We start from the raw sequence: 12910 nt of genomic DNA, 5'->3' as shown, positions 1-12910 counted from the left end.
TCATCAAAATTCTTAAATTCATAATCCCTTTAAAATTCCTCCTTCATGCATCCCTCTGCGGTGATGGCTACAAATCTGGCATTTGTCTGGCATTTTTTAAGCAAGTAGTGAGCTGAGACTTCAGCTTTTATGCTACTCTGTTTTATTGTTAATTCATCATCTCAACTCCACCTCCTCTCATCTGTCTCATCCACCTGTTCTGCCCTGTCTGAGACCTAGTTTGTAAGCTGTCTCAGTTGTGGGCCATCATCTTTAATAAATGTGCGTATAAAGCTTAGCATAATGGAGCTGTGATCCTTGAATGGTGTTCTTAGATGCTGCCATAATAAAAAAAACCCTAATTAATTCCCACTTGGGGACACACCCTAATACAATACTTTTAAGGGAGCCAGAGGAATGCAGAGGAGGTTCGTGGAGTCTCTTTCTGGAACGGAAAAGGAGGCCTGGAAGGGGAGTATGGCAGGCTGCAGTAATGAAGGCGAGGGAGGAAGAGTATTGGATCAAACCCCCTATGACTTGCCCAAGATTATGTAGGAAGTTTGCAGCAGAGCAAAGAATTGAACCTAGAGCTCCAGAATCTTATTCCAGTAACTTAATGACAAGATTGTCCTTCCTCCCGCTTGGTGTTTTCTTTCTGCACTAGCCCTGCTTATAGCTTCTCTCCTGTCCTTTTCCCCCCTTTTTGAATCCCGCCACTTTGTCTCCCTTTCTCCTTTGCATCATTCTGCAGTATCTGCTCCTCCTCCTCTCTACACCAAGGATTTCTGTCCTTTTGTGCAGGCACTAGTAAAGTGTATGCAGTGATCAGATACTGTCGTGAGTGGTACTATAGAAAAAGAAAAGATAGAAAGATGGTAAAGTAAGTTCCTCAGGTATCCTGCTAGATGAAGCATGGATTTATGTCTGCCAGTCAGGAAGAAGTTGGTATGAATGTGGTAGTAGAAGTCTGGCAGCATCAAGATGCGGCAATGAACACCAAGCTCTAAATCCAGGAGCCACATGTTTTCATAGTAATTAACATAGTTTTACTGACAGCAGAAGTGCACTGAATGCATAAATTTTCTGCTGGTTAATATATTAATCAGCAGAAAGGTTTTAATGTGATTTTTTTCCCTAATGTTATGTAATTTGATAAAGAGACTGTCTTCGGAAATACATTTATTTAATGCATTCAGCAAAATCCATGGTTTCATTTACTTATTTTTTTTAAAGAAATAGGGAGGACAATGTCTAAAACTTAAGTGATTCTTAGACTGTGGTAACATTAATGAAACCTCTGATTCTACTTTATAACCAATAAACCAGGTTTGTTGGCCTTCATGCTTATGGCCATACAGATTAGTTTCTCTGATACATAGCTATCCCTGGAGCACAGATGAGGACTCAGGATGGAACATGTTTTCTGATGTCCCGGGCCACCATTACCAGTTTCCTGACTTGATTTGGTACTAAGGGAAAGATTTTCTTTTCGAATTCACACTAGAGCTCTCCAGTGCATATAACAGTAATAATAATAATACTTAGCACTTACATAATGCCTTCCGTTAGGGTAAAATCATGAAAAGATGGAAAAAAGTTCAGTTTCATTGATCGGTTTAGGCTACATATACACTAGAAGCACTGCAACTGCACTGATGCAGCTGCGCTGCTGTAGCGCTTCTGGTGAAGACGCTCTAAGCCAACGGGAGCTCTCCCATCGGCTTAATTACTCCACCTCCCACAGGGAGAAGCTCTCCTGCCAACATAGCACTGTCTACACTAGCACTTATGTTGCTAAAACTTAAGTCACTCAGGGTTGTGGATTATACCAAAGTAAATTTTAGTGTGGACAAGGGATTAGACAATGAGAGTCTGTAAAACTCTCTAATTAAAGAAGTTTAGCCTGTCTTGGATTTGACATTGTATTTGTATTACACTGTTACCATTTATTTATCATATTTGATATCGGAACAAATTATTATTTTGATTTGATCATCAGTCTTTTTAATAATTAATATCAAGTGTGTGGTTCTTTGGTCTGTTACATTCCAAGCCTCTCTTTGAGGAATGTCTGAGCAACAAAACCTCAGAGTTGTTCCTCAGTGCTGAAGATTACAATCCTCAAAGGACTTCAGAAACCTTAATTAATAATTAGCAGTCAGTCATGGAACTTCCATTGAGATCAACAAGAGCAGAATATGCAACAGAGATCCACACTGCAGATAAAAAATTACCGTATGTGACAAAGTTCTGTCCTTGACTCCGTGGGTCCTGCGTTTCCTGACAGATTTTTCCTAGCCTCAGAGGCTCACTGTGACCCTCCACATAGCCCTTCTCTCTCTAGAGGCAAGGGTCACAGTCTACTGAGCCATTTTCATCATAAGCCAGCAAGGGAGGTGAGGAGAAACAACCCTCCCTCACAGTCTCTGTTGTCTCCCAGTATCCATGATTAATCAGGGAGGGGAGGGGGAGCCCAGGCCACCCTCTACTACAGGCTCCAGCCCAGGGACCCTAAACTTAGCAGCTATGAAAGCTGACTTTTTGGAAATAGGGCATGTACAATTCCCTGGGCTACTTCCCCACAGCAGCCCCCCCTCAATATCTTCTTCACAATTACCTCAGGGCCTCCTTCCTTGCACCTGGTATGGATTCATACTACTTCGTTCCTCCAACAGCACAGCTCCCTCCTATAGCTCCTGACACCCACCCCACACTGACTAACTGAGAGGCTTTTAACTAGTTCCAGCCAGTCCTTAATTGGCTTCAGGTGTCCCAATCAATCTAGCTGTCTCTCCTGCCATCTAGAAAGATCTTAATTGGCCCCAGGTGTCTTGATTAACCTGGAGCAACTGCCATTTGGTTACCATGGTACCAGGGATTTGTTTAGCCTGGGGCTAACATACCTGTTCTTCACTACTTTACTGTAGCCATCTGGCCTTGCCCCATCACACGTACTTTGACTGTCTAATAAAAGGTTTCAGAGTAGCAGCCGTGTTAGTCTGTATCCACAAAAAGAACAGGAGTACGTTTGGCACCTTAGAAACTAACAAATTTATTAGAGCATAAGCTTTCGTGGGCTACAGCCCACTTCTTCGGATGCATATAGAGTGGAATAAATATTGAGGAGATATATATACACACATACAGAGAGCATAAACAGGTGGGAGTTGTCTTACCAACTCTGAGAGGCCAATTAAGTAAGAGAGAAAAAATGCCCCTCTGCCATGTACATTGGCCAAACCGGACAGTCTCTACGCAAAAGAATTAATGGACACAAATCTGACATCAGGAATCATAATACTCAAAAACCAGTGGGAGAACACTTTAACCTGTCTGGTCATTCAATGACAGACCTACGGGTGGCTATATTACAACAGAAAAACTTCAAAAACAGACTCCAACGAGAGACTGCTGAGCTGGAATTGATATGCAAACTAGACACTATCAACTCAGGATTGAATAAGGACTGGGAATGGCTGAGCCATTACAAACATTGAATCTATCTCCCCTTGTAACTCTATATGCATCCGAAGAAGTGGGCTGTAGTCCACGAAAGCTTATGCTCTAATAAATTTGTTAGTCTCTAAGGTGCCACAAGTACTCCTGTTCTTTTTGTCTAATAAAAGCCAGCTCCAAAGCACAGAGAGGAAACAACCCAAGTTAACAAAGCAGGTATAAACCTGAGCTGTGTTCCCCCATAGGTAGCTTAGGGAGGCTAGGGTCTGACCCAAGGCCCAGGAGCATTTTGCAATTGATTCCAGTGGGGGGTTGAATCAGGAGCTGGAACACCACTGGCATCTTCTTGGCGGAAAAGGAGAGAGCATGCCACAGAGTCAGAATGCCCCTTCTTTTGTGCAGGCTCCCCTTGCATGGAGATTAAGATCAACATGATAGAATAGGAGGATTGTGCTTACTTCATAGCAATAGACCCTAGATCCCCATGGTATTAGCACTCAGTAATGATATTTCATTTCATTTAATGCAGTCTAGAGGCCAAACATTGCACTCTTGTCATTTTGATAATTAGGTCGATGGGCTGATTTTCAGAGGTGCTGAGCACTCATATGCCAGTGGGAGCTGCGGATAAGCCTTTCTGAAAATCAAGCGTGGAATGTCTAATGTCCAAGTCATTACTCATAACTGGAATGTCTGCGGGGTTGTCTACCCTTGAAATGCTACAGCGGCAAAACTGCACCGCTGTAGGTAATCCCATTGGCACAGACAATCCCCCCAGAGAGGCGGTAGCTAGGTAGACGGAAGAATTCTTCAATCAACCTAGTACTGTCTGTGCTGGGGCTTCAGCTGGCTTAATTATGCTAATCGGGGTGTGGATTTTTCACACCTCTGAGCGACATAGTTAAGCGAACTTAGTTTTTTAGAGTAGATCAGGCCTAACTCTTTTTAACCTTGGAATGATACTGATTCTTTAAATCAAGTTGATGGACAAAGTAACCCGGACACACTTATGTAGAGCAAAATCTTTTATATCATACCTGAGTTTTTATGTTACTTAAAAATTTTATTGTGATCTATATTGGTCCCATCGTATAACTTTTTCCCTTTCCTTTTTCCCATGTGTCAGATCCTTTCCACGTGTTTTCCTTATTTGACTTTCAAGTAGCGTGGGCTTTATTATTAAGGGGGTTTTGTCTTTTACAGAGTTTTTATTATACAGCAACCTAGATGCCCTTGTGGGGGTAACGTAATTACTTTATTATTTTTAAAAAAATCTTACTTTGAAAAAATGACAGAGATGAATAAAGTAGTGTCCCATGTGACCAAGACACAAGGAATGAAAAATAAAAAAATGTAAATTTGTAGTAAACTTGTGCACCTTATAAATATGTCTAAAAAATTAAAAATCAAATCACTTAAAGAAAAGCAGCTTACAGCAAAAAAACATCAGCAGTTTGCAGAGAGCCACCTGTAGTTCTCTGTGGTTCCAAAATGCCCCGTTACATGACCCCATAACACCTGTACTGAGAATCAAACAAACCCTACTTGCTAGCAGTTAAAATGATTCACTTTAAAATAACATGATGGAGCCTAACTGGTTAATTACAGAATAAATAATTCAATAGGATGAGAGGAAGGAGGGAAAAGGTTAAAAGTGTGTGTGTTGTTTCCTTGCGAGAGGTAGTGAAATCATCAGTGAGTAATACTAGTAACCATCATTCTAATGAACAATTGAGGCATATGTCATGATGTCTTTGGTGAGTTTCAGTATGTTTCTGGAACTTAAGAAGCATAATTATTATTGGAATAATTGGGTTGTTCTGTTGAAAAATAAGCTTTGGATTAAGTTTCTGAAATGGCCGTATGGGCTTGTTTCAAAATATCAGTTTAAAAACAGGAGGGAATTTTCACTTTTAAAAATACCTACCCTTTTAACATAGTTACATACCCACCAGTAACACTAAGCAGCAATTTGATTGGAATCTCCATAGCAAGAGCATTCGGCCATCAGCTCTTGTTCTTCTTGGCTATATGGTTATCAAGTGTTTTGTTGTCACTTAGCCAAGCCATAGTTAACTCTCTTATTCTTTCCTCAGAAATCAGTCTGTCCAGCCCCATAATCATTTTTCACTGGTCTGCTCTCAACTCTCCTCTATTCATTACTATCTTTCTTCTACTGAGGTGTCCACAACTGAAGGCAGTATTCTAGGTGTGTGGTCACCACAGCCGAACAGAGAGAGATTATTGCCTCCTTGCTGCATTACATGATGCCTCTGCTTATGCATCCCAGAATTGCATTACCCTTCTTTGGTGCCATATCACATGGTAAGCTCATGGCCAATATGCATTCTCACTCTGTTTATGCAGCAGTACACTGATGTGCTGCAGAATTCGTGCAACCAGTTTGTCCCCAGAAATGAGCTGAGCAGATTTTCACCCTCCCTACATCCCTCTCTACTAAGTTCTGCTGCCTGTAAACATTCAGAAGAGACGAGGCAACTGGTGCTACTACTTTAATTGTTGTCCTGGTCCTACAACCTAAATTTTATTCATTAAACAGTACCTCAGAAATTTCCCCAAACCATAATTATAGATGCACTCATCCCACAAATCTCAGGTGTTGAACACTCCCACTCCAAAGTACACCTCTACCCCAATATAACGCTGTCCTCGGGAGCCAAAAAATCTTCCCGCGTTATAGGTGAAACCGCGTTACATCGAACTTGCTTTGATCCACCGGAGTGCGCAGCCCCGCCCCCCTGGAACACTGCTTTACCGCATTTTATCCGAATTCGTGTTATATCAGGTCGCGTTATATCAGGGTAGAGGTGTATGTGGGCATCTGGATCTAAGGTTTTAGTTTGTCCAGTTATAAAGATAGGGACCATGTGGAAAATTCAGATGCAGGTTCAGTTCCTGAACCTCCCCAAGTTTCAGTTGGTGCAAAACCGTGGATCTGATTCTCTGCCCATAACTGAATCTTCTCCATTTGTTCATCCAATGCTTTCTACGCAGCTCTAATTATCTGGCCACTGTAAAAGATTTCTGAGACTCTTGATATGGAAAATGACTTTTCAGTAGTTAGATTTGCTTTTTAAAGCAAACTTCTTTATCTATAAAGCTTTGGTTAAGGAAAGCAGCCAGCCTGAAGCTGTATTAATCCTGCTGAAATACCTCTGAAATAGTTCAAAACAAATGCCAGTAGAAGTTTTTAAGGTAATTCTCATCTCCATTCAATAAAGTGACATTTGCATTTCAGATCATATTTATTTCTGCTTCACTAAACTTATGGGCACAGCACTCACACGAGGCACATGGACAACATTTGTCTTCCTTTGACAAGTTTCATTCAGACACCTCCTGTCGGAGGTTTAGAAAATGTAATTTTTAATATCCAGTTAATAATGATGGGAAATTACCACATTCAGTAAAACTGTTTGAAAATTACTATCTTTCTGGTTATCTGTAATTAGTCATTTGTAGAGAGTGGCGGGTAATTCAAGATGACCTGCAAGTAATTGCAGGACACAGCTCATCACTTACAGACTTCACAATGAGCAGTGATGAAAATTAACATGGAAGATAAACTCTCCCTTATTGAAATTTAAATGAGAGCTAATGTGTCCTGAATTGATAGAACAGAAAACAAAAATAAGAAAAATGTTACGTCAAAGCCGTGGGGTATCTCCAATGATCTTAAAACAAATACATTTACATTTAAAACATATACAAGAATAACCACTTACATTTAAACTCTTTTTTTTTTAATTATTTTTTTACATCTCCAGTAGCCCCCACTAGGATCCTTATTAAGCAAGATACTTATGGATGTGCTTGAGTACCTTTCTGAATCAAGGCCTAAATCACTCCATTTATAAATATCTTTAATACACAACTGCAAATCAGCTAGAACTTTTGTGAGTGCACCTAGGTTTGGTTAAAATGCTTTCTGTTAAAGGGGACCTGTACAGGTAAAATATAGGGTCCATGCCCTTTTTTAGATCTATGAGATATACAAAGAAAGCACACAAGTTTTTGTTTGTTTGATTGATTGATTTTTTTCATAAGAAGATGTGGAGGGGGTTGTGACTATTTTATTATATTTATTCTTTTGAATATGTTATAAGTTCAGGTTTTATTTACTTTCACTCTATAGTGACTGGTGAACTAGTGACATTATGACATCACAAGAGTCAAGAGACTGAGCTATTATGAGGGGAAAGGATTTTTTGCAAAGCTGACTGAAAAATGAAGAAACCGTTTCATGGGAAATACAGAAATTTATAAATTGGTTTCCATCTTTCAGGGTTTGAAATGGACCCATTTTCTGTGACCCTTTCTGTGAAATGTGTATCAATTTTTTTTCAAAGTTCGGAATCATTACCAAACATTTTAATTTGCCAAAGAGCACTTGGAAGCAAGGTCATTTTTGTCAGTGTTTCAGCCCCCTTGCTCTTTTGGGCTCACAGCAGGGAAGCAGACCCAGGGATGACAAGATTTGACATTCCTGATATTTCTGAGTTTAAAAACGATCAGAAAAAAATTATGTAAAACAACATATAAAACAAAAAAGCCCCTTTCCAATCTTTATGCTTTGTAAAAAATGAGAAAGAGGCACAAAATCCAATTTTCAAAAATAAGTTGCTGGTAGGATGATCAGATGTCCCGATTTTATAGGGACAGTCCCGATATTTGGGGCTTTGTCTTATATAGGCTCCTATTACCCTCCCTCCCCCATCCTGATTTTTCACACTTGCTCTCTGGTCACCCTACTTGCTGGGCACCATAAAGTTATCTGTAAAGCTAGGCTTCCAGTTCCAGTACTGTTGAGGTACAAGCTTCTAATCATCTACTGTATGCCTGCATGAAGGCACACATACACTCTTGGTGGATTGTAAGGAGGGTTTTTATGGGCTTCCAGGAACAATTTTGTAGGGAGGTGGCAGGACTGATGAAATCTGCTCTTTGTTGCTCACATTTTCAGAGGTGATAATGGTGGAGCTTTTTGAGCTGGGGGATATGTCAGCTAGTGCTCCACAGCCCTAAAGGGATATGTCTTCTAACCTACTGGAGTGTTTAAATAGCACATATGCAGCCTTTAGAGCTAGGGTTACCAGATAGCAACTGTGAAAAAATGGGACAGGGTGGGGGTTAATAGGCACCTATATAAGAAAAAGTCCCAAAAAACGAGACTGTCCCTTTAAAAATGGGACATCTAGTCACCCTATTTAGAGCTATATATCTAATGTTATCAAATCTACAACTGTGATACCAAATGATGATCAGATTCATATATTTTGTAAGTGTATTATCATTATCTATGAGCACATATTAAGCAAGGCAAGCATGACTTTAATTTATAGCTAGTACTGACTTGTTACATTTTCAGCTTAGTATCCATCCTGCTTAAAGACTACATCTCTTTCTCTACTCAGTTAAGCAAAGGGGATGATACTGGTGTATTAGAATCCTTGGAGAATGGAAAACATATTTTAGCTGTCTTTCCACATTCCCCTGTTGCCCTGACAGATTAATTATGATATTTTCCAGTAGGTGACAGGTTCACACAAACACACCAAAATAATTGCATACAGCAGGTTCTGATAAACGTGAATGGAACTCTAACCGTATTGAATTATGTCACCTTTCCGGACGTTGCAGACCATCTAACTTATCTCCAGAAATATTCATGTATTACATGGACATCTTCAGACACAGAAAGCCATGTAGAAGAATAGCAGCCTCATTGGCACTGTACTTCTTTAAAATTATTTCTATCCATCTGAACGAACACTGTTCATTTTACAATTGTGCTAATTGAAATCCAAATGCTTTCAAAAATCTACATGAGGAGGCTGGGGCTGAGGTTTCAATAATAGCTTATTAAAAGTATTATCTGCGTGTAACAATTTTCAGGCTTTTACATTGTAGACAACCTGCTGAAACTCAGGGCCTTTCTGTACTTTTCATTACAGAGCTGAACATTAACTGTCTAATGGTTTGAACTGGAGAGATGCAGAGGATCAACCATTCATGTTGAGTTGTGAGTGCTCAAAAACCTCTCAGGGTAGATTAGTGACAAGATAAAATAAGGGAGTGTTGAAGCTCAATGGTAAAAAACTACCCCTCTGGAAAGGAGACTGCCACTTTAGAATACTGCCACTGTGAAAAAGGAAAGACTAGGAATAGACAATACTACTGGCAGATGTCCTAATTGTAGGGCACAGTGTCTCATTGCTAATATGATCAGATGCTGAAGGATAAGAGACTGAAATGTTTATGTGAAAGGTATATCAATCATACTTATACAGTTATCATTTACCGCACAGTATTATTTTGTGGGGAAGCTAACACTCAAAATGATCTACTGGGGAAATAGTGGTTGAGCTTCCTGCAGAGATGGCCCCTCAAAATCTAATTGTGATGGTGGCTTTTGTGATGGGGATATCTGTTTGCCAGGTATTGAACTGATGTCATTTCTCACAGAGCGCTAAATTGTCCAGTTTTTGAAGAAAGAGAATGCTGCATTCTTATTTTGTAGGTATCATCTCATATAAACTGCGGCCTACAAATATTCCACTAAAGTGGCCAGTGAAAAAGAATCTCGCACATAACATAACCCCAAAAATGTTGACTTTGGTTTACTATTAAAAATATATTTCAAGGATATTCGATTAATAATAAGTATTATCCATGCACTACTGACTGTTTTTCATAAATTGCAATTGGAGTCTCCAGTTCAGACTTTCTCAGAGAAAGTGGAGGGTAAAATGAAAGTAGCTTTTGTGGAGAAAGTTTACAGAACAAAATGTTCAGATGATACATCAAGTAAATCCTTCACCACAAAGCTAAGATAGCCCCCAAGAAAAATAAAAGTGCCACATCTTGTGCCAAAACAAAATGTAAGGTCTCATAGCCTGGAACACCTGATCAAAATTAACTGGCATTTTTCCCTTCACTTCCCTAGTTCCCAATTACAAAACCATAAGAACTGCATTTTAGAAGGGACTTTTACATTAGAACAAAGTTGAAAGGGAGAACATTGGGCTCTATGCAGGAATCACTGCGTAAAATGCTGTGGCCTTTGTTTTGCGGGTCAGACTAGAGGATCCTGATGGCCTCTTCTGATCATATGAATCTAAAAACGTTTAAACAAAAAAATCTACTCAGCTACTACCTTTGAGTGTTCCCTTTGCTGTGGCTTAGGATATTTATGTTTTAATAAGGACATTCTACCTCACAGCTCAGTTTCCAATTCTGACTGACCCTGCATTCAAGAAATAATCCTGTGTTTATGTGATCACAGCCAGACGTTCTGGAAATGACTGAGATAGAAGCAGTATTGCCAGCCGCCAGCCTTCAAAAATCAAAGGTCAGACTCCACAATATTGTGATTCACCCATGTATTGCCAGACGACAGGATACTGGGCTAGATGGACCATTGGCCTGACCCAATATGGCCATTCTTATGTTCTTATGAAAACTGTAGAAATAGACCAGATCATCCTCTCCAAGACAGAAGATGTAGAGATTCCAATGCCAGAAAGAAGTCAGAAGTCTGACCTCCTGTGTAACACAGGCCATAGAACTTCCCCAAAATAATTCCTAGAGCAGATCTTTCAGAACAACATCCAATCTTTATTTAAATATGGTCAGTGATATTGGATGTGCCAAATTTGAGTGGTATTGCAACTGGGCACTTAGATGTCCCAGCGCCACTCAGATTTGGCCTGGCTGCTCTTCCATCATGATGGGGAAGATTGCAGGGGCAGCAAGGCAAAATTTCTGTGGCTGACATTGCAACTTGGCACACGGGTTGATGGTGGACAGGCAGCTGGGCCAAACCGGAGTGGCACTGTGACCCTGTGTACCCAGTCGCAAGGCCACTCATCACTCAAATTTAGCCCACACCATTTGAGTGCGGCATGGGTGATGGGAGTGAGCAGAGCCACTGGGCAGTCAGGCTCAGGAGAAGCCATCCTAACCTAGGACAGAAGTGGAGCGCTGCGCTGCACCATCCTTAACCCACCCATTGCTTTCCTTCACCTTCTCCCCTGTTGCGGACTCCAGACTCACAGAATACTCTCTGGTGGGATATGGAAGAGGGAGGGATGGTGTTGTGGAGCCTGCTAGCCCACCATTTGACATGGGAAGAATCAGATCTGGAGACAATCCAGACCAATGCTACTTATTTAAGCATCATAACACCTCTCTGATGGAGGTATATATTATTATACCCATTTATCAGATGGGCTAACTGAGGAACAGAGAGGCTAAGTAACTTTCCTAAGGTCACATAGCTACCGAGTGGCAGAGTCAGAACCACCTTTTCTTCTAGCTGAAGATGAATGGACAAGTCTCCCAATTTTTTCTTAAAGGGCACGATAATCTAATTTGCTGCACACCTCTTGGGACTGGGAAGTGCTGCTGAGTGACCTCAAATCAGTGGTATTTAAATATATATAGAACCCTCCAAGACTCAGCGCCTAATTTTATTAGCTCCCATGTGATGTACATTCAGCTTAGCCCTGGGGAAGTGCATGGGCATTTCTGTTGTCAATCATGTTATAAAGTCATATGTTGAGTCATCTGAAGATCTCAAGGTCACTTTTGATTCAGCATACACAAGAAATGTTGGTAGTACATTAATGGAAGCCATTTTGTTACCTGGCAAGTCTATCTACAAGTGTGCACTGAAAGTATATTATTTACTGCTGGCAATGTAATTATAGACTTTAGAACATGTTCAGTGCCTTGACTTCATCACACTAGACTGTGATAGGCTTTAAAAATGAGAAGGTTCGGGAGACTAGCTACATTATGAAAGAGAGACTGGCCTAATGCTTTTGACAGAATTGTTAGTGCTTTCTGGCAGATGCTAGATTGACAGTACAGTACTGGAGATTGAGGACTAGTCTACACTAGAAGCTCTACATTGGCAGAGCTGCCCTGACGCAGCTGCGCCGAACTAGCGCATCTGGTGAAGATGCTCTATGCCGATGGGACAGCTCTCTCCCATCGGTGTAATTACTCCACCTCCGCGAGAGGCGGTAGCTATGTCAGTGGGAGAGTATCTCCCACAACATAGCGCTGGTGTGGACAGCTCTTAGGTCGCTGTAACTTGCATCACATGGGGGGGGTGATTTTTTTCACACCCCCAAGCGACATAAATTATATCGATTTAAGTGGTAGTGTGGACCACTGTGCTGGCTCCTCCATGTTGCCTAACAGCTCTTTTCTGGAAAGGAACCAGATAAAAAGTCAGTCAGTCATTTCTCTTCATGCCCATTCAGTCCTTGGCATCTCTGCTGACATTTGCCAGTAAGACTTTCTTTTGTGATGCGAACATTTGTCCACAGGGGACTGAGCTCAAACCGCAAAATCATTTGGCATACCTCACTAAAACAGCCATTAGATGCTAAAGACTACCAGCCACTGCTTAGATCTGAAACAGTGATATAGAGGTGAAAGGCTT

At 40.7% G+C, this 12910-nt stretch overlaps 1 protein-coding gene across 8 annotated transcripts in view; it reads left to right on the top strand.

The window, feature by feature from the left end:
• THRB (thyroid hormone receptor beta) overlaps nucleotides 1-12910 on the top strand; it is a 256180-nt gene that overhangs the window by 165083 nt on the left and 78187 nt on the right. For 2 of the 8 annotated variants that reach the window (XM_065583492.1, XM_065583490.1), the window contains exons 3-4: nucleotides 9411-9478; nucleotides 10742-10807. The exons of 5 other annotated variants lie outside the window; for them this stretch is intronic. In XM_065583492.1, coding sequence (XP_065439564.1) covers nucleotides 10757-10807 — 51 coding nt within the window. In that variant the 5' untranslated portion in view covers nucleotides 9411-9478; nucleotides 10742-10756. Of the gene's footprint in view, nucleotides 1-9410; nucleotides 9479-10678; nucleotides 10808-12910 lie in introns of all 8 variants that reach the window. One more of the 8 variants, XM_065583491.1, reaches the window with a different exon arrangement.

This window comes from Chrysemys picta, chromosome 2 (assembly GCF_011386835.1).
Source record: "Chrysemys picta bellii isolate R12L10 chromosome 2, ASM1138683v2, whole genome shotgun sequence".
Taxonomy (NCBI): Eukaryota; Metazoa; Chordata; order Testudines; family Emydidae; genus Chrysemys; species Chrysemys picta.
Note: the sequence above shows the minus strand (reverse complement) of the source record. Positions and strands in the feature narration are given on the sequence as shown.